Raw genomic sequence first — 24,811 nt, 5'->3', positions numbered from 1 at the left:
TAGAAACAAAACAAATTTAAATATCTTTTAAAAATTAGTTATGAGCCCATCCTATGACCTACTAGTGGACCTAAAACCATACTTTAAGAATATGAATTTATGATCCTGTTATACAGGGAAACTTCGTCTAGTGGCGTAAACCTATACCCATATCCAGAAGCTTTTTGCCAACATTCCTACATCTTTTCTTTTCTAGATTAGTTGAGATATTATACATTTTAGTTTTCAACCTCATTTTCTTTAGTATCACATTCCTCCTCCTCCCTCTCTCACTTCATCTACTTTCACACTCCAGCATTTAATTCTCTAAATTTACTATAAGCAACTGCTGCATCTATCAACTATTGCTATATTCAGTGTAATAAAATCCAGTAGTTGTGTCACCCTAAAACTGGGTAGAGAGATTTAATTTAAAATTTTAATTTTTTTTGGCTCTTAAGATGTTGCGAGTGGAATACTAACCGAATTTCTTGTTTTTGTTTATTTCCTTTGAATACTCCTTTTTTAGAATTAGTAAATATAATTAGCATCTAGCTAAAGGGAAACAGCATTTATGCTAAATGTTGCTGAGGGACTGAAACCAAACAGATCACACCTGAGTTAGGAGCTTAATGAAATAACCTCAGAACACATAAGTAAATTAAACAAGGGCTTGAATATGATAGATTAGAGCTATTCTTTACAAGTTGGGGTATGGGCCGGTTGTGGTGGCTCACACTTGTAATCCCAGCACTTTGGGAGGCTGAGGTGGGTGGATCACTTGAAGCCAGGCATTCAAGACCAGCCTGGCCAACATGACAAAACTCCATCTCTACTAAAAATATAAAACTTAGCTAGGCATGGTGGCATATGCCTGTAGTCCCAGCTACTCTGGAAGCTGAGGTGGGAGAATTGCTTGAATTTGGGAGGTGGAGGTACAGTGAGCTGAGATCATGGTTTCTGCACTCCAGCCTGGGCAACAGAGCGAGACCCTAATAAGTTCGTATTATGGTTCTGCATATATTAAACTGATTATTTTTCAAAGTTAGGTAAGAATATTTGAGATAATAAGATAACCATGAAGCACTTTGAAGACTTAAAGTCCTGTATCTATTTTTATTAAGATTTTGAAGTAGGTAGGCATGGTGGTGTACACCTGTACTCCCAGCTACTTGGGACACTGAGGCAGGAGAGTCACCTGAGCCCAGGAGTTCAAATTCAACCTGGACAGCAAAGCAAGACCCTATCTCTATATTTGGCGTATAAGAATATAGTGCTTTTTTGGGGGTGAGGGGAGATTGAGACCGGGTTTTGCTATGTTGCCCAAGCTGGTCTGGAATTCCTGGGCTCCAGTGATCCACCTGCCTCAGCCTCCCAGAGTGCTAGGATTATAGGTGTGAGCCACTGCACCTGGCCAGAATTTAGTACTTTGACTAAAGTTTTAGCAGTTTTTAAATCTTTCCTATTTACTCCCAACACACTGAAGCAGGGAAAGGAAAAATGTCTTTGTTTTTTTCCTCTTTTTAAGAACTGCCCAAACTGAACTGACTCCCTTTGCAGTGATTTCCCATTACTCTTAGAGTAAAACTGAAATTCTTTACTTTGCCTACAAATCTATACATAGTATGTCTCCCCAGGTTGCTTCTCCTACTACTCACAACCTTTTTGACTACATCTAATTTACTCCCATTTTTTCTCTTCTATTTATATGCCAAGACTATTTTCATCTTAGAGTTTTAAACTTTCTATAACTCATGTCTAGAATATACTCCCCAGAGTCCTCTTGTGGTTGTCTTTTTGTATTTAGATGAAGGTCACCTCTCTAACACCCAGTCCAAATTAACGTAATGCGATTAGTCATTACCATACCATCCTTTTTTGCTTTCTTCATGACACTTACTGTTACTTAAACTTATTTATTTCATCACATGGGTTTTTTTAATACTTGCTTACCTCCAGAGTGTAAGCTCATACTAATATGTAAGGAGAAATTGTCTTGTTTTTCACTGTATCCTTAGGATATAAATTCTAGAACATCACTTGATAAATGGTACTCATTAAATCATTGTAGAATTAGTTAACTGTTTCATCTAAAAGTATTAAATATATTCTGAAGAATATCTCAAAGGATTTTTGTCTCATACATTTTGGGCTTAAAGTTGTCCACATTTTAGTATTTCCATTTGATTTTTATATTTTGCTAGTTGTTAATAAACTAAGTATTAATCTCAATATGTAGAATTAAAATTTCATTTTTGACAGGTTGACTTTGGCAGAATATCATGAACAGGAAGAAATTTTCAAACTTAGACTAGGACATCTCAAAAAGGTATGTGAAACATATGCTGCATTTTTAGTTCAATTTGCTACCAGAATTTGTGGGAAGTTGTGTTATATTAAAAGCCAAAATTTAAGAGAGTAAGATTTCAAATTAAAAATTTCAGATTAAAAAGAGATGCATTAAAGTTACTTTATTTTATTTATTATTATTTTTGTTCTTTGAAACAGTCTCGCTGTCAGTCTGGAGTACAGTGGCACAATCTAAGCTCAGTGCAACCTCCACCTCCCTGGTTCAAGCAATTTTCATGCTTCAGCCTACTGAGTAGCTGGAATTACAGGCATGTGCCACCACACCTGGCTAATTTTTGTATCTTCAGTAGAGTGAGGGTTTCGTTGTGTTGGCCAGGCTGGTCTCAAACTCCTGACTTCATGTGATACACCCGCCTTGGCCTCCCAAAGTGCTGGGATTACAGGCATGAGCTGTCACGCCCGGCCAAAATTACATTTTTATGTTGAGTATATTAAAATAACATTCCTTTATCTGTGTCAACTTAAAAATCTTGAGATGATGATATACCATGTCCTTGTAGTGGAGGAATAATTCTTGGACAGACCTCCAAAGTCTTCAGAGTACTCTATTTAAATACTACCTTTTGGTAAAAAATACTTCATTTTAAAGAGGAAATCTAAAATTCTGTATTATGTTAATTTCATAATGAAATAGCAATTGTAAATAAATAGCAAACTTATTTCTTCGGCTTATCTTTTAATTTGTTGCATGTGTGATGTTTCGATTAGAAGGTGTACATAGGAAAAAGCACTTAGTAATAGTATAAAGGGATAAAACTGAGAAAACACGTTTCTATGTGTTACTGTTGCAAACTTTGAAATAATGTATATCTTTCTACTTGTTTGTAAACTCTGAAATTGTAATCAGTTTATTGTTTTTACAGGTCTTAATTTTAGTTCAAATGATTTCAGAGAAGTAGTAATAACAGAGTAGGTTTTTTTCCCTCAAAATGAAGTTACCGACAGACATAAAATTCTATTTCTTTGACCCAATTTTTTGTGCTTTCTGCTTGTCAGGTTCTTTAAATTTTTTAAATAGGCTGAATTATAGGTAAAATTGAATGAGTGGAGATAGTATCTGTGAAGTTGTCTCCATGGGATCGGGTGAGGTAGGACAGAGAAACCCATTCTGATAGCAGCTACTATTACACTGCATACTAATTTGTTTTGGAAATGTTATTAATATGCTGGGGACTCCTACCATTTAATTATAGGGAATAGAAAATTATTATATATAATTTGCATTAGTATCGTTTAATATGCTATATCTGTCTAGGCCAACTGCCCAGAAAGCTTCAACCTAAACTACTTGAACAGTGAATTCAAAAATGATTTATTTTGGTCTTTTTGTTTTTTAAGTAGTTCTATTTTGTTCTATTGCAATTATTGACTGCTTTTCCTGCTCTTTGAGACTTAGTTGACAACTTCAGTCTATTCTCTATAATAGATGGAGCTATAGAACTATCGTAATCGTTCTATGATAATGATAGAACCATGTAAAGGAACTATAGAAGGGAAAAGGGAATTTTTAGTACAGGATGAGTCATAAGTATCTGTGTGCCCACCTAAACTGTTTTTATAATGAGTTCATAAGGGCCTATGCTTGATGTCTCATGTAAAGATTTATCAGTTATTTTCTAACCAGCCTGTGGTGATAAAGGAATACTTAGTGATTCCAAGATGTACTTGAGAGTTTTACTGAAGGGTTATTATTTTCACATGTAATACCAAATTTCAGATTACTCTTTCTAAATGATGACATTTTACATGTGCACCTTATTTTATGAAAATCTGTTATAAAATCTGAAATTGTAAAGCAGTTAAATTCAGAATTAGCTATTTGTATTACAAAAAGTACACTTTGAAAAGGCTTCAAAGGAGGGTTTGTTTTTGTTTTTGGTTGATTGGTTTTAAAGCTTTCCTGGTACTTTGAAAACACTGGTTTCTGTGAAAAACACTTTTCTAACGTAAGGTATACTTAGTGTCCAAATATTATATAGACATTTGTAAAATGTTGTAGAACACTAAACCTTCTAACCTTCGTATTCTCCTCTTTCCCAGTGTTTGACTTCTATATTTTTCGTATTTACTTACTCTTTCCTATAACTATCCCTTCCATAATCTTTTTCCTGCTTTTTTTTTCTAGCTTTTATCAGATTTACTGAGCAGTCTTAGATTTCTAACTTTATCTTCTTTTTAACTAATTTACAACATAAATTTTCTTTTCTTTGACCTTCATCATGGAATATTTTGGGGAAATGGATTAACAATAATGCTGAAACATACTCTCATGTCATGAATACCCAGATTTTCTTCTGAGAGACTATTTTGGGTGAGAAGAATGAGTGTATTATAAAGAAAGTGGCCAGTAGTACATACAGGGAACAAAATTAAGCAAGTAATGTCACCTTAGAGCATAAATAGCAGTTGCCTGCTTAGAACTGAGTATTAATTTTTGAGTTATACAATTAAAAAATAATAAGCAATGTTACATGTATACAAATAAGTTATTTGGTATTCTGAAGCACAGTGGGAAAAAAGGTCATTCTGTTTTCTAAAAAAGATTAAACAGACTTTTAACACACACAGGACAGGCTTGAGTCAAAAGAAAAGATATTATCACTTCTGTCTTATCAGCTTCTGGGTTTATTAAGCAGACATGAACTGTACTCCAACTTGTAAGTATACAGCTTCTACCATAGGCTGGATCTGAATATTTGATGCCCCTTGTATCCTGCACAGGAAATATAACCAGTCAGTTTGTGGTTTAGATTTGGAGCCTGGCATACTTTTGCATTAGCACAGGTGACTCTCTTGCTCTTTGTCCCTTCAATAAATTCTTAACATTAAGCAGAATTAATTATTAGACTAACTTTCTTAGCACTGAAGGACGAAAGTTCATGGGGGAAACCCATGGCATATGGACATATGAGAATAGACAGGCCTGTTTACTTTTTCTTGAAGTGGATAATTTATGACATGCATTGTGTTTCATAATGATAATCACTATAATTGAAAAGCTAAACTAAAATATGAAAAAGTATGTTTACCTTTGAATAAATCACAAAGTTTAGTTCATATTTTATACTGTTCTTCAGGGTTAGAAAAATAATAAATCCAAACATAGCCTTAGTCTGTTATCCAAAGTGTGATAGAGTAAGGAATGAGAGTCAGGCAGAAACCTCCAAAAGTAAGTACTTGGCTAAAATAAATAGGTGTTGCTAGTTACTACCAAAAAGTAAATGTAAACTAACTTACGGGCTTATTAATTTTTCTCTTCTGAGATTAGGGAAATCACTGTGGAGCATCACTTTTTTTTCCCCTCAACTGTATCAAGAATTCTTTTATCTAATATTTATTGTTTTAGTTGTTCCCAGTTTATGCAGTCGTTGCTCACCCATTTATTAAGTGACTTACTGCCATACTCTGCCTGACATAGGCATAATTCAAATTCCCATTTTAATGGAATTACATATTACTTTTTATAGACTTTGAAGCTTTAACCATTTTTGAGTGAACATTAATTACACCTTTTTGAATGCCCAGATCTATATATACTTCCTCTGGAGTAATACCACCAGTGAGTGACAAAGCCAAAACTTGAACCATTCCCAGTCCTATTTCAATACTGTACCCATGTGATTAATTCCTAGAATTATTTTGTTGTAGACTAATAGTAAGTTGATTCATTGTATTCAGAAAAATTAATTCATTGTGGCTTTCCTTGCATCTCTGTTAAGTACTGGACTGTTTGCTTTTCCCTAAGTTTTTTTTTTGATGTATTGGGGGGTGAACATACTATTTCATTTTCATTACAGATAAAGGAGAACAGTTTTAAGTTAATTATTTTTCATACACATTCTTTTTCATTCTCTTTCACATATTTTCTTCCTTGGGCATTATGTTAGTGACCATTGTATGAACTACAATATTTCTTTGTTATTAACTAAGTTAATATATTGATTTTCACTCAATTTATTTTTAAAGGTCAGTCAACAAAGACCTTTTAAAAAAAACATTTTTTAATAAAAACTCAAATAATTTTAAAATATATCTTAAGGAATTTTTAGAATAGAACTGTATAATAAAATATATGGAGACTATACAAATTATTCCTGAAAGTATTTCAGAAGGAACAAGTAACTTTTTTAGTTATCATTAATTATATACAGACTTCCCTAGTTATTAATAAAAGCTTGTAGTTGCGAAGAGAGTAATTTCCTATCTTTAAAAAGTTGTTAATTTGAGGCAAAGCTTCTAATGATCCTATTTTATCTACCTGTGCCCATGTGGAGTTGTGGGTTCAAGGAAACCAACCAAAAACCTGCTGGCTCTTATAGTTGATCAGGTTTTGATATCTGTCTCTGATAAAATTATGGGGAAACAATTTATCTTTGTGATTCAGAAGCTCTGCTAGGTTGATTATACAGTCAGATCTTTATTCTGGAGTTGAAGAAAAAGGTACGGATATGCTTTCAAGGATTGTCACTAAATTAACACATAAAACTAAAAATAAAATACAATCCCTGCAAAATTAAATTCCTTGAAATGTCCATATTTTTAAAAAGATACAAGTTACTAGTCATAATACCCCAGACTGATGAGTAAATGAGAATTTTGAAAGTTATTAGGTTCAGTAACTATGTCTTGAGACTACTGCAGCTCAAGTTTGTGATATGAACAACATGTGGGTATGTTACTCTTTATTTTCTTGTCTTCAAATTTTTTTGTCTTCTTGATTTTAAATATTTGATTAGTTGGAGAGAATGTGTTTAGAAAGTGTGACATCTCAGTATGGAGTATTAAATAGTGTAGTAGGGATTGGCTTTAATGTGTGTGTTTTGGTATGTGTGTGTGTGTGAGTGCATTTGACTTATGAGCCCTGAATATAAGTGCCAGAGTTTTATTTGAAAAACATAACCAATTTGTAATTGAAACAGGATTAGTCAAGAATCATCAGCACCAACACAAATGTATCTTTGCAGACCGAAGGAATCAGCTAAACAATTTACAGTCATCTCAATCTCTACTAAAACAAAAATCACATCCAACATGCCACCTGACACCATTTCTTTCTCTCTCTCTCCTTTGCTCCTTGCGATGTGGCATTCATCTCTCCTTGTGCCTCCGTTCTGAAGAGATAACAGTATAGCAACAACTCTGCCACTGAAATCCTGTTCTCTGATCGATATTGGCACCTGCAAAGAGAAACAACCAGTAACAGGCAGCAGCAGCATCAGTATTAATCTTCCATGATGAAATCTTTACAGGTCAAGAACAAGTACACAGCTCTTTTCTCACTCCTTCACAGTGGACCATGCAACTAGTTGAAATGGAAGACAATGGATTGTCTACAAGCCTTTTGAACAGTGGAGAATACAGGGCGTTGGCTTTAGGTGAATTGACCCCCAAATATTCTTGAAGTTTGGTGTCCCCATTGGTCTTTCTTTCTAGAACACCATTGTCATCTGACTTATCAAACCCTTAGTATGACCACAAAGAATAAGTTTGCATATGTGACATTTTTTGTCACTTTAGGTTTGAATGAAAATAATGAGCAGTATAATGCTAGAGGGCTTAATCTTTAAACCTATTGTTCATCTTTATATTTATAGCCATGACTGGAAGAAATCTTCTAGGAATTCTCTCAGTTAAAGCCAACTACATTGTACATGATGTTTCCGTAGAACCTGACACAGGATGCTGCTTGTGTAGGCAGTTTTCAGTGGAATTCTGGGAAAAGTACACTATACTAGAAAAAGTCGTGATTAAGCCCATGAAGAATGTTGAAAGATTCCTGATTTCTTGGGGGGTGGGTGTGTGTGCGCGCGTGTGCAAGAAAGGTGCCAAGAAGAGTGCTGGAATTCTAACTTTACAATTTGTCCTTACTACTATTTTCCATTTAAAAATGAGTAGTTGTCCTAAAAAGATGACTGTGGTGAGAGAACATTAAATAGCTGTAGATGGGAAAACTCATTAGTGTTTACGTTCTTATCTCTTACTCACATTTGGACCTACAAACTATCCTGGCTCTATTTTTCCCTATTTATAATCACACAACCTTAACTTGGTAGTAGATAATGTTCAGCTACCAAAATGAAAATGTAGAGGTAAAAGGTGTTTTACTTCCCCTTTGTGTGTGTGTGTGTGTGTGTGTGTGTGTGTGTGTGTGTGTGTGTGTGTGTTTTCGCCCAGGCTGGAGTGCGGTGGCACAATCTTGGCTTACTGCAACCTCCACCTCCCAGTTTCAAGCGATTCTCCTGCTTCAGCCTCCTGAATAGCTGGGATTACAGGTGTGCGCTATCATGCCTGGCTAATTTTTATGTGTATTTTTTAGTAGAGATGAGGTTTCACCATGTTGGTCAGGCTGGTCTGGAACTCCTGACCTTGTGATCTGCCCGCCTCAGCCTCCCAAAGTGTTGGGATTACAGGCATGAGTCACCGTGCCTGACCCACAGTGTTTAGTATTAATCCTGTTGTTATACAGGCAATGGAATTTAAAACATTTTTGAAAGAATCTTAGAAATCATGTTAGCCATCAGCAGGGTTTGTAATTCAGATCTGTAAATTCAGTTCAGAGATAACTTTCACAAAAAAGAGAAAACAGTTGCTTGGCTACCAGCCCTTCCCAATCATAACTGTAAATCCATGCCATATGCATTATGAGTCTGTAGAAGACTAGGTTTAAAAGGAAGCAGAGCCAGGCGTGGTGGCTCATGCCTGTAATCCCAGCACTTTGGGAGGCAGAGGCCAGAGGAGCGCTTCAGCCCAGGAGTTGGAAATCTTGTCTCTACCAAAAAAAAAAAAAAAAAAAAAAAAAGTCGAGGCGGGGAAGCAGAAACGAAAACTGGAAGAAGGACTGCAGTACACTACATGAAGGCATCGCACCAGTGTGTGCTCAGGCTTGGTGTCAGCCCCTTGGTTAGTGTGGAACATTACAGAATTTCACTCCTATAATACAGCAGCTGTAAATATTTTTAAGACAAGTGTGCTAGATATTTAAATTTTGCCAATCAGTTGAATTCTTAAACATTTATTTGATGCTGGGGAGGTAGTTTTTGTTTTGTTTTGTTATAATAGAGGAACTGACAGAATTAAAACCTGCCTATTTTAACAGTCATTCCAAGTTATGGGTATTAATGTACATATTTATGCATTTGAAGGGAGAATAAACCATTACCCCCTCCACACACACCCAGAAAAACAGGAAATGAAGTGTGTAGAGAGCAAAACATTGAGTAAAGGTACTAATTTTCTAAGCTAGTTGAACACACCTGAGGTGATACAGTATGCTCTCATCAGTAATAAGCCACTTTAGTGATTGGGGATGGGAGTGGAGGGAACACTTATATAATTAGGAAAGAAAGCCGCCAGTATTTAATGATCTTTTTTTTTTTTTTTTTTTTTTGAGACGGAGTCTTGCTCTGTCACCCAGGCTGGAGTGCAGTGGCCGGATCTCAGCTCACTGCAAGCTCCGCCTCCCGGGTTTACGCGGTTCTCCTGCCTCAGCCTCCCGAGTAGCTGGGACTACAGGCGCCCGCCACCTCGCCCGGCTAGTTTTTTTGTATTTTTTAGTAGAGACGGGGTTTCACTGTGTTAGCCGGGATCGTCTCTCGATCTCCTGGCCTCGTGATCCGCCCGTCTCGGCCTCCCAAAGTGCTGGGATTACAGGCTTGAGCCACCGCGCCCAGCCGTATTTAATGATCTTTGTCTTTTCTCATTCTCCTACCCTTCTCCCCAGTCTACACAATTATTCTCAAACAAAAATATGATTATGGTGCAATAGTTTCAAAATTCAGACCTGCTTTGTCTAGGTGGTTATTTTGATTGGTTGGTTGGTTGGCTGGCTTTTACTTTTATTGGTTCGTATCTCACACATTCATATTTAGGATATGGGAAAGCATATAATATGGTGACATAATAAGGATAAATTCGAAATAAATTGCTAATTTTCTCAATTGTTTTTTTTGCACTGCCCTTTGTTTTTAATTAGCTTTTTTTTTTTTTTTTTTTTAAATCAGTCTCGCTGTGTCACCAAGGCTGGAGTGCAGTGGCGCAATCTGGGCTCACTGCAACCTCCAACTCCTGGGTTCAAGCGATTCTCCTGCCTCAGCCTTCCAAGTACCTGGGACTACAGGCTCCTGCCACCATGCCCGGCTGATTTATATATTTTTACTAGAGATGCGGTTTCACTATGTTGGCCAGGCTGGTCTCAAACTCCTGACCTCGTGAGCCGCCCACCTCGGCCTCCTGAAGTGCTGGGATTATAAGCATGAACCACTGCACCTGGCCCTTAATTAGATTTTAATAGTGCCTTTTGTTAATCTCACCTTTTGCTTTCTTGGTGGTAAACTTTTAGAATGGCATTATAAATAGTTTGTGAAATTAAAATTTAATTTTTTTAGGACTTAGAGATGTTAACTTTTAAGGGATTAATATTGTTCACATTACTAAAGTAAATTTGGTGTTAAATTGTGTTTTTGTTTTTGTTTTTTTTTTCTGAGACGGAGTCTCACTCTGTCATCCAGGCTGGCTGGAGTGCAGTGATGTAATCTTGGCTCACTGCAACCTTGGTCTCCTGGGTTATAGTGATTCATGTGCCTCATCCTCCCGAGTAGCTGGGGTTGCAGGCAAGCGCCATCACGTCCAGCTAATCTTTGTATTTTTAGTAGTGAAAGGGTTTCGCCATGTTGGCCAGGCTGGTCTTGAACTCATGACCTCAGGTGATCCACCAGCCTCGGTTTTCCAAAGTGCCGGGATTACAAGCGTGAGCCACCGCACCTAGCTGGTGTTAAAACCTCATTCTGAACTGATTTTCTTAATCAAGTAGTGTTGTTATGGTGACTAGACTGTTCCAAGCTATATTCTTCTACCAACTCCCATAGGTTATAGGCACGCTGAGAATAATACAACAATATACTTCCTATTTTATCTTGGCTTTATGAGAAAGAAGTTCTTAGAAATTGAGTTTTTTGGTAGAGAGAATATGTAACATGTATTCAGGATTTGCTAAATAACTTTAAACTAGCAAGTTTAATTTTTTCAGGAAATGTATTGGCTTTACATATAAAAATGTGTTTTATAACTTTTTAAGCCTTATAGTTTTAATGCCTACCATATTTCACTTTTTAATAATTGCCTTTTGAAAAAAAATGCCATTATGAGAAATGTTCCAAAATACTCCAGATTCATCTGCCATTTTCTTTTCTTTTTTAAAAACATCTCCCTCACATAGGAACCACCTATCATTTTTAACCTGGAATTGTACAGAAATTCTGCATTGCTGCAGCCTACATTTGGCTTATAGACTTGAGCCAGAGGAATATTAAGTTGCCATAAGAGACTTTGATTACAAATAGAAAGCATTTCTATGCTGAAGATCTGGTGAGGGACAAAGTCTTCTAGTGAAGTTGCTGTGGGATTTATCCGTACACATTTATTTTTTAATTTTAATTGTTAGAAGGTAGTGTTTTTTGCAGATTACTTAAACAATGAGACAGTGTTGAGATCTGTTGTATACCTGTCTGACTTGGCTTTTTATGTGAGAGTATTAGATTTTATTTTAAAATACTGTTAAAATAGCTATAGTATGTATTGTTAAATTTTCCATTGTATTTTTTGTTTAAACAGAAAAGAGCCATGTCCTTTTATTGTGTATTTAATTGCCAAACCTACCTCTCTCTTTAATACACTCTGTTCTTATTTATGTCTCTTCATTGTAATAGCCTACAGAGACCAGTTCATTTCTGGAGATGCTATTTGTCTCTTTGTTTCTTCTAGATTTTCTCTGCTTTCGTTAACTGCTCAACTAGTGTATGAATTCAGGACTGAAACTTGGTGTTCTTACTAAGCACAACTTAGCTGATTGGATTGTCTCCTTTCAGTCTACTCATCTGGCCTAGTTTTGCTATGAGTTTGAGGATTCTATTCTGTGATGAATTCAGATCAATTGTAAGCCTAGTTAATCCTGTCTTCTCCTGAACCCTTGGAAAAAGAGTAATTCTGAGGATGGCCCAGAGGTTAATGTCAGTCTCAGGCAAGGAGAATGTAGGCTACTGTATAGATCTTTGGAAATGATCTGTAGCAAAGATAAGTTAGTTGTTCAAACTATTGTACCCTGGGCCAAACCAAAACTGGGCCTTGCCCCATTCTCTGAGGACAAGGTGCTAGGTAGTACTGCCCTAGCATTTACCTACAAGTATGTGTGTTGGCCATAACAAAATACCAGACTGGGCACCTAAACAACAGAAATTTGTTCTAGAAGTCCATGACAAGATCAGGCAGAGTTTGGTTTTGGGTAAGGGCTCTCTTGCTGGCTTGCAGATAGCCACCCTCTCACTTTGTCCTCACATGGCCTTTTCTCTGTGCTCCTTGGATGGGGGTGGGGGGACCTTTCTTCTCATAAGGCCACTAATCCCATCATGAAGGCCCCATAACCTAATCCAACCCTGAGTACCTCCCAAAGGCCTCATCTTCAAATGCTGCTCTGTTAGGGAATAAGGGCTTCAATACATGAATTTTGGGGGAACACAGACATTCAGCCCATCACAATATATGTACTTTTTCTTAGTGGAATTTTTAGAGTAGCAGAGTTACCTTTCCCCCAGAAGTGTGTCAGTTTGCTTGAAGTCTAAGATATTGCGATATACTAAGTTACAAGATGAAAGACAAATATATTTCACTGAGTATGGTGGGTTTATATCTATCTATATAAAACATAGTTTCTTCCCTTGACATTTCCTTCTAAATACCCAGAATCCATCTTTTTTTCTTTCTCTAGTGCTACTGACATTTTGTTTTTCTTCCAGTAAACTTAACAATTCAAATGGAATAAAACTTGCTTGTGCTTTTATTTTGTAAGATTTTTATGGGACGTATTTGTCTTATTATTAGAGGCAAAAAAAAAAAAAAAGCTTGCTTTAATTTGCTGATACAAACATACATTTTACTTTAACAAGTATTTATTTTGTAATATTGATTACTACCATTGTATAGACATCTGAAGGTTATAAAACAAATGTAATTTTGTTCCTCAGCAACCTATTTGAATCTTGTAACATACATTTATGACTCAATAAAATTTAGCTTTTATAAATTCACTATTGAGATAGTCTCCCCATGCCACAATTTCAAATAAAGGTTAAAACAAGTATTTATTCTAATAGGCTTTTCACAATTTTATCAGATTATTTAAACTTTCACCAGCCTACCAAATGTTGAGTAGCTTCCTACATGTATGACAGTCAAATTAAGTTCTTGAGCAGCAAATGTTAGTAATATGCAGGGGAAAAGTCGTTGCTTTCTAGATTCTAGTCTAGATTAGAACTGAGTCTAGATTCTAGATTTCTAGTGTAAATTAAATTCTTTCATACTCCTGGATAAACCTATATGGCCAGTTTCTTATCTATTTTAGATGGCTAAACTATGATAACTAAGCCATGTTTTGAGTTTTTTGTCTCAAAGCTTTAAAATTTACTTCCTGTTTTTATAATGAAACTTTATTGAATCTCCTAAGATATCATTTTTTAAAATTAAAATTAAAAATATATGTGACTGAAGCTATTAATGAGGAAATTTCAGTTAAATTAAGACAATCTATGTAGTGTACCTATTTTAGAAAATCTCCCAATAATTCTAGAAAGATTTATCTTCGTTTGAATTTATTTTGAAATGTTCTGTTTGCCATGTAATATCAAATGTGCATTAAATGTCTCTGCAACAAGTAGTGGTTGAATTTCATTTTAAAATAATAAAAGTAACCTTAAGATAGAGATATAATTTGTTTTTTCCTCTTAATGCTTAAAATATTCCTCTGAATTTCTGTCTTAGGTACCGTTGTAATAAGCTGTATACCTCTACTATCTGTCTTTGAATGAAATGATAATATTTATATTTTCAAAGTAAATTTCAGAGTTATATTTTGAGGTAAAGAATTTTTTATATCAAAAGATAAATTACTAAAAGAAAAAGGAGCTGATGAAATATTTAAATGCATTATTCAGAAAAAACTTCTGTTCCATGTGGTCTAGATTTACGATTCTAGTGGGTATACATTATGCCAAGGTGATCTGTATTTCTTTACTTCAAAATTATGTACTAAAAATATTCTAAGCTGGGCATGGTGGCTCACACCTGTAATCCCAACACTTTGGGAGGCTGAAACAGGAGGATCCCTTGAACTCAGGAGTTCCCTAGCCTGGGCAACATAGTGAGACCCCATCTCTAAAAAAAAAAAAAAAATGGTGTGGTGGTGCATGCCTGTGGTCCTAACTACTTGGGAGGCTGAGGCAGGAGGATTGCTTGAGCCTGGGAGGTCAAGGCTAAGGTGCGCTGTGATCATGCCACTGCGCTCCAGCTGGGTGACAGAGTGAAGAAAGAAATTGGCCTAGAAATTTTCACTGAAACCTGGCACAGGCTTATCCTTTTTTTTTTTTTTTTTTTTTTTTGCTGGCCAGTGGTGGGGGGTGGAGAGTGGGGATGGAGTTTCCCTCTTGTTGCCCAGGCTGAAGTGCAATGGTGTGATCTCAGCTCACTGCAACCTCCGCCTCCCAGGTTCAAGCAATTCTCCTGCCTCAGCCTCCCGAGCAGCTGGGATTACAGGCATGTGCCACCATGCCTGGCTAATTTTGTATTTTTAGTAGAGACGGGGTTTCTCCATGTTGGTCAGGCTGGTCTCGCACTCCCGACCTCAGGTGATCCGCCCGCCTTGGCCTCCCAAAGTCCAAAGTGCTAGGATTACAGGTGTGAGCCAGTGCACCCAGCTCTAGTCTTACCCATTTTTATAGTAGTATTCAAATTTGTATTGACAAAGGGGTGTGTGTGTGTGTGTGTGTGTGTGTGTGTGTGTGTGTGAATGAATGAATGACATGAGTGATATATGTACTTGTTTTGGTGGCTAGTCTAAAAGTTGTGTATTTTAAGACAAAAATGTATTTGTCACAATATTTATATTGATTATTAAATTTCTTTAAGATTTATTTACTTCTGCTCTGATACCTTAGGGTCTGCTACAGCAATCTATAAATTTTTTGTTGTAATATCTCTTTAGGATTGCAGTGAGATCCAAGTGAGTGGTCAGTGTGTGTGTGTGTGTGTGTGTATGTATGTATTTGTACTCCAAATGCTGTAAGGTGTAGGAAGAATCATTCTGATTTTTTCTTTCTTCCTCTTTTAACTATTATAAAATATTTTCATTTTATTTGTTTTCTACTAGTAAATTATTCCTTCTTAAATTAAAATTTGCATGGACTAGAAATAGCTCATTTTATGTTATGTCAGTTTTCAACTACCTTACAGTATACACATTATAAAAACAGATTTCTTGTAGTACAGAATACAACCCAGCATCTGATTAGGTATAGATTTTCATGTGGAGGATGTTTTCTTGAAATAGATTTTTGCCTTATCTCATTCCATCTTTTGGGCATTGAAAAGAGCACTTTGGTCTTTTAACTCTATAATATACTATTCTTCCCATCACTGTAAAAAATTGATGCATGGGTAAAAATATCTTTTTTATATTGCAAATAAATTGAGCTTGTTATAGTCCCCTCTCTTCATTTTCAGGAAGAGGCAGAAATCCAGGCAGAACTTGAACGTTTGGAAAGAGTCAGAAATCTTCACATACGTGAGCTGAAAAGAATAAACAATGAAGATAATTCACAGTAAGTCATTATTTGCATTTCACAGTTTTATATTATTAAAACTCCTCCTCCCCTCCCCGCCCCGTAGAGAGCGTAAACACAATATTTCCTTCTTGGGTTGTCTCATCGTACTTAGAAAAGATCCAAAGTCGTTCCCATGGCTTGGAAGGCCTTTTATGATCTGGTCCCGGGCCACCTAACTGTCCTCACTTCTCTTAAACATGTCAAGGGCATTCCCATCTCAGTGCGCTTTTGTGCTTACCATTTCCTCCGCCTGGATGTTCCTCCTCTAAACACCTAATTGGCTTAATTACTTATCTCACTCCAAATGTTCTTTAGAAAGGCCATTCTTAGACCACCGTATTTAAAATAGTAGTCCCTAGCCAGGCCCAGTGTTGCTCACCTGTAGTTCTAGCTACTCAGGAGGCTAAGGTAGGAGGATTGCTTTGGCCAGGAGTTCAAAACCAGCCTCGTCAACATAGTGAGACCCCCATTTCTTAAAAAAAAAAAAAAAAAAAAAAAAAAAAAAAAACCAATCTCTGCCTCTTCATATCCTCTTTTAGTATTGTTACCTTGCTTTACGTTTTCACAATGTTGATCACTATCTGAAATTATAAATTTATTTTGTAGTTATTGTCTCCTCCCTCTAGAATGTAAGCTTCATGAGTGCAAGGACTTGGTTTTGTTCTTGCTGTATCCATAAAACCTAGACCAGGGCCTGACATATGGCAGGCACTTAACAAATATTTGAATACCAAAGTTAATGTTATAGTAGTGAAGGAGAAATTATTTCAACCAAAAGTATTTCAGTAAGCCATGTGTCCCACATTATGCAAGAATTGGGAGAGAAATGGAAAAGTAGAAGTTACAGTCTGTATTCTTAATCGGTTGTCAGAATGAGTGCCATAGACAGTACATGTTGAAGCAATTGAAAGAAAAGAAAATATCTGTGGGCTTGTGGGAGCTTCATGAAAAAGATAGAAATTGAGCAAGACGTAGAAGTAGAAATTAAGCAAGGTACTACTTGGATTTAGCTGATGTAAAAGAGAGGAAAGGTTTCTGTTTACACTTCATCTTTAAGACTATTCATGTAGTTTAAAGCTTCATGAGTTAATACAAGTATCAGAATAGGAAGTGGCCAATTTCTGAGTGAAATAAAATCTTGCTTAGAAAGGCCTTCTTGTGATGTCTATGTATGTGTGTAATTCAGAAATACACAGATCATTCCATTGTGTGCAGGGAAAGAAATAATATAGTTATGGAATAACCTAAATTATGTCAGATTAAAATTCTAATGAAAGCCAGATGTGCTGGCTTACGCCTGTAATCCTTGCACTTTGGGAGGCCAATGCAAGCAAATTACTTGAGCCCAGGAGTCGAAAACGAGCCTGAGCAAGGTGGAAAAACCCTGTCTCTACAAAAAATACAAAACTTAGCAGGGAATGGTGGCATGCACCTGTTGTCGCAGCTACTTGGCAGACTGAGGTGGGAGGATCGCCTGAGCCTGGGATGTTGAGCCTGCAGTGAGCCTAGATTGCACTCCAGCCTGAGTGATAAAGTGAGACTTTGTCTCAAAAAAAAAAAAAAAAAAAAAGGCGAGGGGCCAGGTGTGGTGGCTCACGCCTGTAATCCCAGCACTTTGGGAGGCTGAGGTGGGCGGATCACTTGAGGTTAGGAGTTCGAGACCAGCCTGGCCAACATGGTGAAACCCCATCTCTACTAAAAATAAAAAAACTAGCCGGGCATTGTGGTGGGCACCTGTAATCCCAGCTAGTTGGGAGGGCTGAGGCAGGAGAATCACTTGAACCCAAGAGGCGGAGGTTGCGCCACGGCACTCCAGCCTGGGCAACAGAGCAAGACTCTGTCAAAAAAAAAAGTGAGACTCTGTCTAAAAAAGAAAATCTAATAGAGCATATGGTACAAAACTAATTTAAGACTAACTGTTCTGAAAATTACATTTCAAATTTTGTGGATCTGACTTACATTGATGAAAATAAAATCAACTGTTACAGCTTTACAGTGTGGCTTGAAACGAAGCAGAAATTTCTTATATCTACAAGTTTCTCAAGAAAAAGCTTAAATTACTTAATCTGTAGTCAATTGATTTTGGGAAAAAAAAAAAAATACAATGTATTTTGGCCGGGCGTGTTGGCTCCTGCCTGTAATCGCAGCACTTTGGGAGGCCGAGGCAGGGGGATCACGAGGCCAGGAGTTCGAGACCAGCCTGGCCAATATGGTGAAACCCTGTCTTTATTAAAAATACAAAAATTAGCTGGGCATGGTGGCACATGCCTACTGTAGTCCTAACTAATCGGGAGGCTGAGGCAGAAGAATTGCTTTAACCCGGGAGGTTGCGGCTGCAGTGAGCCTAGATGAGCCAGAGCGAGTCTCTGTCTCAAAACAAACAAACAAAAAAAGCAGTGTGTTAGCATTGTAAAGCTAACATTGGTTTTTTTTTTTTTTTTTTTGAAAGTGTACATTTTGGAACCATAATTTTCTGCTAAGTCCTGCCTTTTATTAGCCGTTAAGCAAGTTACTTAACTTCTCTTTGCAGCAGTACCTTCATTGATAAAATAGACATAGTTATAAGACCTACCTGATAGAGTAAGTTGAAAACTGAATGAGTTAATACAGGTAAGAGCATACAACACATAAGTTGAACATCCCAATTTTGGAAATCTGAAATGTAAACTGCTCTGAAATCTGAAAATTTTTGAGCACTGACATGACATTCAAAGGTCATGCACAAAGGAAATGCTCATTGGAGCATTTCAGATTTTGGATTTTCAGATTAAGGACGCTCAGTTGGCAGTATCCTAAAATAAAATTAAAAAAAAAAAAAATCCAAAATCGGAAACACTTCTGGTTCCAGGTATTTCAATAAGGGATACTCAGCCTATATACGGCAAGTACAATAAATACTAAACAGTAATAGTGGTAGTATTACCTATGAGTGATTTTTTTTTTAATTTTAAAAAATCTTTTTAAAAATTGGTGGTTAATTTATTTTACAAAAGTCCAAAGACAGTAAAATTTAATGATGAAGGCCAGTTTATAATTGTGTTTAATCATATGTCCATACTGTAAAATATTGATTAATTATAACTCCCAATAAAAAGTCTGTTTTTTCCAGAGAAGTGATTCATGCTGAGTACATAAAGGATTTTATGAAGCTCTTGGCAATGCAGTAATTGTTAGGTCTTTGTGAGAGTGCTATAATTGGTCATTGATCCTGAATATTGAGCTATAAAAGTTAAGTTTTGTGAGCACCAAAGCTTTAAGATGGGTGGTAGTTGTGCAGGTAGACTGGTAGAGAATGAAAAGAAATATTGAATGAAATTTGAAATTAGCAGTGGAGTAACTGAGAAATAAATAGCTAGGAGTAGAATAAGAGAGTAGAACTTCAATGTAGAAGGAATTTTTGTGTGTGTGTTTTAATATGTCTGTTTTTTCCCCCCACCCATAAGGTTCAAAGATCACCCAACATTAAATGAAAGATATTTATTACTTCATCTACTTGGTAGAGGTGGCTTTAGTGAAGTATATAAGGTAATGTAAATTTTATTCTGTTTTTTTACACTAATGTAGCAAGGATATAGGAGTATGTGGTTAAGAAGTACTTATGTTGGCTGGGCATGGTGGCTCACACATGTAACCCCAGGGCTTTGGGAGATGGGAGGGTGCCTGAGGCCAGGAGTTTGAGACCAACCTGGGCAACATAGTGAGACCTCGTCTCTACTAAAAAAAAAAAAATCAGCCAGGTGTGGTGGCGCACACATGTAGCCCCAGCTACTCAGGAGGCTGAGGTGGGAGTATCTCAGAGTCCAGAAATTCATGGCCACAATAAGCTATGATTGCACCACTGCACTCTAGTCTAGGTGACACAGCAAGACCCTGTCTCAAAAAAAAAAAAAAAAAAAAAAAAAGGTACTTGTCTTTTGTTTATCAATTATATGTTCTCATTACACAAAAGGGTTTGTTGTGGCTTCTGTTGTCTTCTTTCCAGAATCCGAAGACTGTTTGCTATCTGCACAGTCCCTGTGATATTTGATACCTAGTCACCATTAACCAGTCCAATACAAAGAGTAGCAGCTATTTAAATCAAGATAGGCAGGTAGCCATTTAATACAGTACACTTGTAGAAAGATTGTACCCCTTAATTTAAAAACGTCTGAAGTATTAACATGTCCTGAATTTATCCAAATTTCTACCTATGTCAAGTCTGTTTCTCAAATGCATATGTATAAATGTAGGCATTTTTACTCCCCATGTTCACTATTTTATACCTTTCTCTCTTTATTTTTTTGTACTTTACGTTGTATCTTTTAGTGTAACCTTTAAATATTGGATTCCTAAGGTCCCTTTTATCATTCTGTATTCTCTCTTAAGAAGGTTTTTATCCTCTCTCATTCACTGGGTTGTCTATTTGGTGTCACCCCCAGGTGATACACAGCTCACACTTTCTTTCTGAGCTCAATACCTCAAAGTGTGTTTGTATACATGACTTACCTTATGTGGGTGCTTCGTAGGTACTGGAAACTCACATTTGAAATAGAAGTTGTCTTCCTCTCCTTTAAAATGCCTTTTAACACTGCTTCTGACTTCCCTGACTTCAGTATATAACATTGCCATTCATCTGTGTGGTCCCTCAAGTGAAAAAAACACAAAAACCATCGTATGCTCTTCTTTTCCCCTTATTCCCTTGCCCTCACATATTATAAGTCCCTAGTTCCTGCTATTATTAATGTCATTAAGTTCTCCTAATTCAGCCATGACCCTTCCCTTCTGTCTCTTAGCTCAAGGCTTCTTCCGGAACCTCATAGCTGATTGTCTTCTTTTGGGCGTTGCTTTTCTCAAGTCATTTTGTACACTGCAAATAGAGTAAACTTTTAATAAAAGGCAACCTGATCATCTGTCCTACTTAAAAGTGCCAGTAGCTTCCCATTTGCTCTTAGAATGAAGTCCTAGTGAAGGGTATATGCTCATCTTTAGTTCCTCTAAACAGCTTCCCTGACCCTCTGCATCTTCTCAGATAGATTTGGTGTATTTGATAGTATTACAGATTCCTTGTAATACTTTGTGCTTCATTACATATTGGCATAGTTGGTTAAAAGCTTTGGTTCTGAAGCCATACAGCTAAGTTTAAATCCTGACTGCTATTGACTAATTTTATTAATTTGGGCTTCTTATTTAAATCTCTGTCTCATGTCTCCTTCTGGGAATAGTAACAATACCTACATTATAGGGTTGTTGCAGTGATTAACTGAGTTGTCACATGTAAATCACATAGAACATCTAAGATAAGCTAATAAGATTATTAGAAATCTTGCCTGTTGGCCATGGCTCATACCTGTAATCTTAGCACTTTGTGGGGCCAAGGCAGGCAGATTGCCTGAACACAGGAGTTTGAGACCAGTCTGGGCAACATGGTGAACCCCTGTTTCTACTAAAAATACAAAAAAAAGTAGCTCGGCATGATGGCACATGCCTGTAGTCCCAGCTACTTGGAGGCTGAGGCATGGTAATTGCTTGAGCCTTAGAGGTGGGAGGTTGCAATGAGCCAAGATTGTGCTACTGCACTCTACGCTGGGGGACAGAGGGAGACACTTTCTCTCAGAAAAAAAAGGAATCCTGACTGTTGCATGGGTCGAAGACTATGCCCTTCTTGCTTCTGGTTCTGAGTTGGAAAAATGGGATTTAGATTAAGAGAACTTCAGTTCTGGTATCAGTTCAACCATGCACTATTTTTTGTTATTTTGTTAACTTAGATAAGCATTACATGTCAGGGTCCTCACCTTCCTCATTCATCAAAAGTGATCTTTGAGCTCTCTTCCAATTCCTGTTTCTCTGATTCTAATAATAGTTTATCCTTAAGAACTTAATGGGTGAAGTAGGCTTAACATAAGGTAGAAAAGATTATCATGATAGTTCAGCTGGGATCTAAAAGTCACTAAAAGTGCAGTTAGCATTAGCGTGGCCTAAAAGTTGTTGAGCTTATGAACTTACCATGAGCCTTCATAACAGCCCTTTACCACTGCCTGGTTGTATTTTAAATAACTATTTTAGCCTCATAGGTAGGACTTTTGTAGAAGAGGCTTACATAGAGATTAGAAAGTGCAGATTGGGGCCCAGTGACTTGAACTTTCTATACTGACCTAAATACTAGTGACATCATTCTCTAAGCCCTTTAAAGCCCTTTCATGATTGCCAGGTCTGTTGGAAAACAGCCAGACAAAAAGCAGATTGTAAGTCAAGAAGTAAAGAGTTGTATTTTATACCAAGGTGGGAGATGTTGAGTCAGTTGCTGAGTGATTGCCATATTAATCTTATGGAAAGGTTTACTTCTACTCAACTGAAATCTTGGGAGGATGATGTGTTATATATAATTTATTATAATCAGTATACTCTGATAATAACTTTTTATTGGTTATATACTTAGTTTTTTCTTCAATTATCCTTTATTATGATTGCCTTTGAATTTAATTCTTTATAGATTTGTTCTGCCTTGTCCCTTACATAAACGTATTTTATTTTTATTCTTTTTAGTTTCTTTACACTTAACCTTTGTTAATAATATGTAATTAGCTAATGTTTCTTGGCTGTACCATGTATTGTTCTAAACACCTCATATGTTTTACCCCATTTAATCCTCTCAATAACCCTAACTTTTGGGGCTCAGAGAGGGTATTAGCACAGAGTCACTCAGTTAATAAGCTAATCTGATTGCAAAGAGAATATTCTTAACAACTGTATGCTGTATTATATCTCATCTCATACTTTTATAGTTTTGTACCAAAGTAGTCACTTTACTGTTTATCCCCTCCTGTTTATGTTTAGGTTAAATTGATGGGAGGGAATGGGGACCTTCTTTCTAATAAATACGTAAACTTTTAAGTGAAAGGGGCACCTTTCTGTATAAATCACAATAGAACCAAAATTATTAAATGTCTCTTTAACAGTATTCATTGTTTAAAAAAAAAAACAAGTCATATAAAGCTGTTAAAACACTGATCATTCTGTGTTTTTAATTTAAGAAATAGGCTGGTGATTTGAACAAATGAAGTATAAATTCTTTTTGAGACAACCAGGGAAAATTGAAGACAGGTTAGGTATTAGACGAGATTAAGGAATTATTACTGATGTAGTTAGGTGTGATAATGATATGTGGTTATTTTTATTTAAATACTGATATGTTTACTAGGAGGAAATAATGTATTTGTTTTAATAATACTCTGGTTGAGGGGGTGGGATGCAAGGGTAGTAGGGAATAGATGAAACAAGAATGGCAAAATATTGATAATTTTTGAAACTGGGTGGTGGGGCGTAACTGGGTGGTAGACTACTATAGTAGTCTACTTTTGTATATGTTTGAACAGTTTTATAATAACTGTAGAATTTTTTTTCAACAGTTGGAAAAATAACTGTTAGGAACTATTTAATTTTTCTAAAAAGTGAAAAAGAAGTAGGGCATTGCTAGGAAAAGATAGATTTAAGAGGTTTTATCCGACCTAAAAAAAAGTGGTACAGTCTGTTTTCCTGGCTGCTTACTACCAGTATAGAGGAATAAATCCATATTAAAAACCAATAATAGCTTTATTGTTTTATTTCTATTCAGTATATTGGCATTTATAAAATTTAATGTGAAAATTCACATTAAGGTTGTTTCTGATTTATTACCATGGAATTTTTGTCTTCTGATAATAAAAGTGTCATTGAACTATATATAGTCTTAGCAGAGAAGATAATTAATAATTGTAGGGTTTGTCCTAGTTCCATATTATTGCAAAAATTATCACCAAAATAAAAAACATCTCTTCAGGTATTCAATTGGTCTTTCATCTTAATTGTGTTTGACTTGAAATCCTAGGCTTTTGACCTGTATGAACAAAGATATGCTGCTGTGAAGATACATCAGCTTAATAAAAGCTGGAGAGATGAGAAGAAAGAAAACTACCACAAGTATATACTAATACTTTATGGTTTTTTTTAATTGAATATTTTTTGAATGGTCATGGAGAATTAATACACTGTCTTCCCGTAGACATGCCTGCAGAGAGTATAGAATACATAAAGAACTGGATCACCCCAGAATAGTTAAACTCTATGATTATTTCTCCTTGGATACAGATACGTAAGTAAATATTAAGGTTTAATTTTTAAGGAAGGATATGCTTACTCTGTCTTTCCCCATCCTGTGTTGATGATATAAATACTCTCCATTTCCCCATTGTGATTCTGAATTCTTGGATAATACTTATGTCTAATTTCTTTTCTCTTCTCTGTTGTAGGTTTTGTACAGTGTTAGAATACTGTGAAGGCAATGACTTGGATTTCTATCTGAAGCAACACAAGTTAATGTCAGAGAAAGAAGCTAGGTCTATTGTAATGCAGATTGTAAATGCACTAAGATATCTCAATGAGATCAAACCCCCTATTATACATTATGATCTTAAGCCAGGTAATTATGAAATATGTCTAATTTTTTTTAAAACGAGTATAGTTTTTTAAAGTCATTAAGTTATCTGAAAACATGATTTTTGGTTTCACTTTTAAGACATCAGTAGAATACTAGTAAAATTTAAAGTTACTAAAGTTATGTTTTTCATCTATGTATCATTAAAATAATCTTATATTTTATTCTTAGGAAACATCCTACTGGTAGATGGAACAGCATGTGGTGAAATCAAAATCACTGATTTTGGTCTGTCCAAGATTATGGATGATGATAGCTATGGTGTAGATGGAATGGATCTAACTTCTCAGGGGGCAGGCACTTACTGGTAAGTATATTACTAAAAACATCAGAATGTCTAGATTAGTGCCCAGTGCTTTTATGATAA

The 24,811-nt window shown here is 36.1% G+C and overlaps 1 protein-coding gene across 6 annotated transcripts in view; it reads left to right on the top strand.

Moving 5' to 3' along the window:
• LOC105483250 (tousled like kinase 1) overlaps nt 1-24,811 on the top strand; it is a 168,083-nt gene that overhangs the window by 129,501 nt on the left and 13,771 nt on the right. For all 6 annotated transcript variants that reach the window (XM_071072923.1, XM_011744021.3, XM_071072924.1 and 3 more), the window contains 7 exons: nt 2,242-2,308; nt 15,895-15,992; nt 19,439-19,520; nt 23,839-23,930; nt 24,013-24,102; nt 24,260-24,429; nt 24,616-24,751. In XM_071072923.1, the coding sequence (XP_070929024.1) occupies nt 2,242-2,308; nt 15,895-15,992; nt 19,439-19,520; nt 23,839-23,930; nt 24,013-24,102; nt 24,260-24,429; nt 24,616-24,751 (735 nt within the window). The remainder of the gene's footprint in view (nt 1-2,241; nt 2,309-15,894; nt 15,993-19,438; nt 19,521-23,838; nt 23,931-24,012; nt 24,103-24,259; nt 24,430-24,615; nt 24,752-24,811) is intronic.

Source organism: Macaca nemestrina, chromosome 11, assembly GCF_043159975.1.
Source record: "Macaca nemestrina isolate mMacNem1 chromosome 11, mMacNem.hap1, whole genome shotgun sequence".
Classification (NCBI taxonomy): Eukaryota; Metazoa; Chordata; class Mammalia; order Primates; family Cercopithecidae; genus Macaca; species Macaca nemestrina.
Note: the sequence above shows the minus strand (reverse complement) of the source record. Positions and strands in the feature narration are given on the sequence as shown.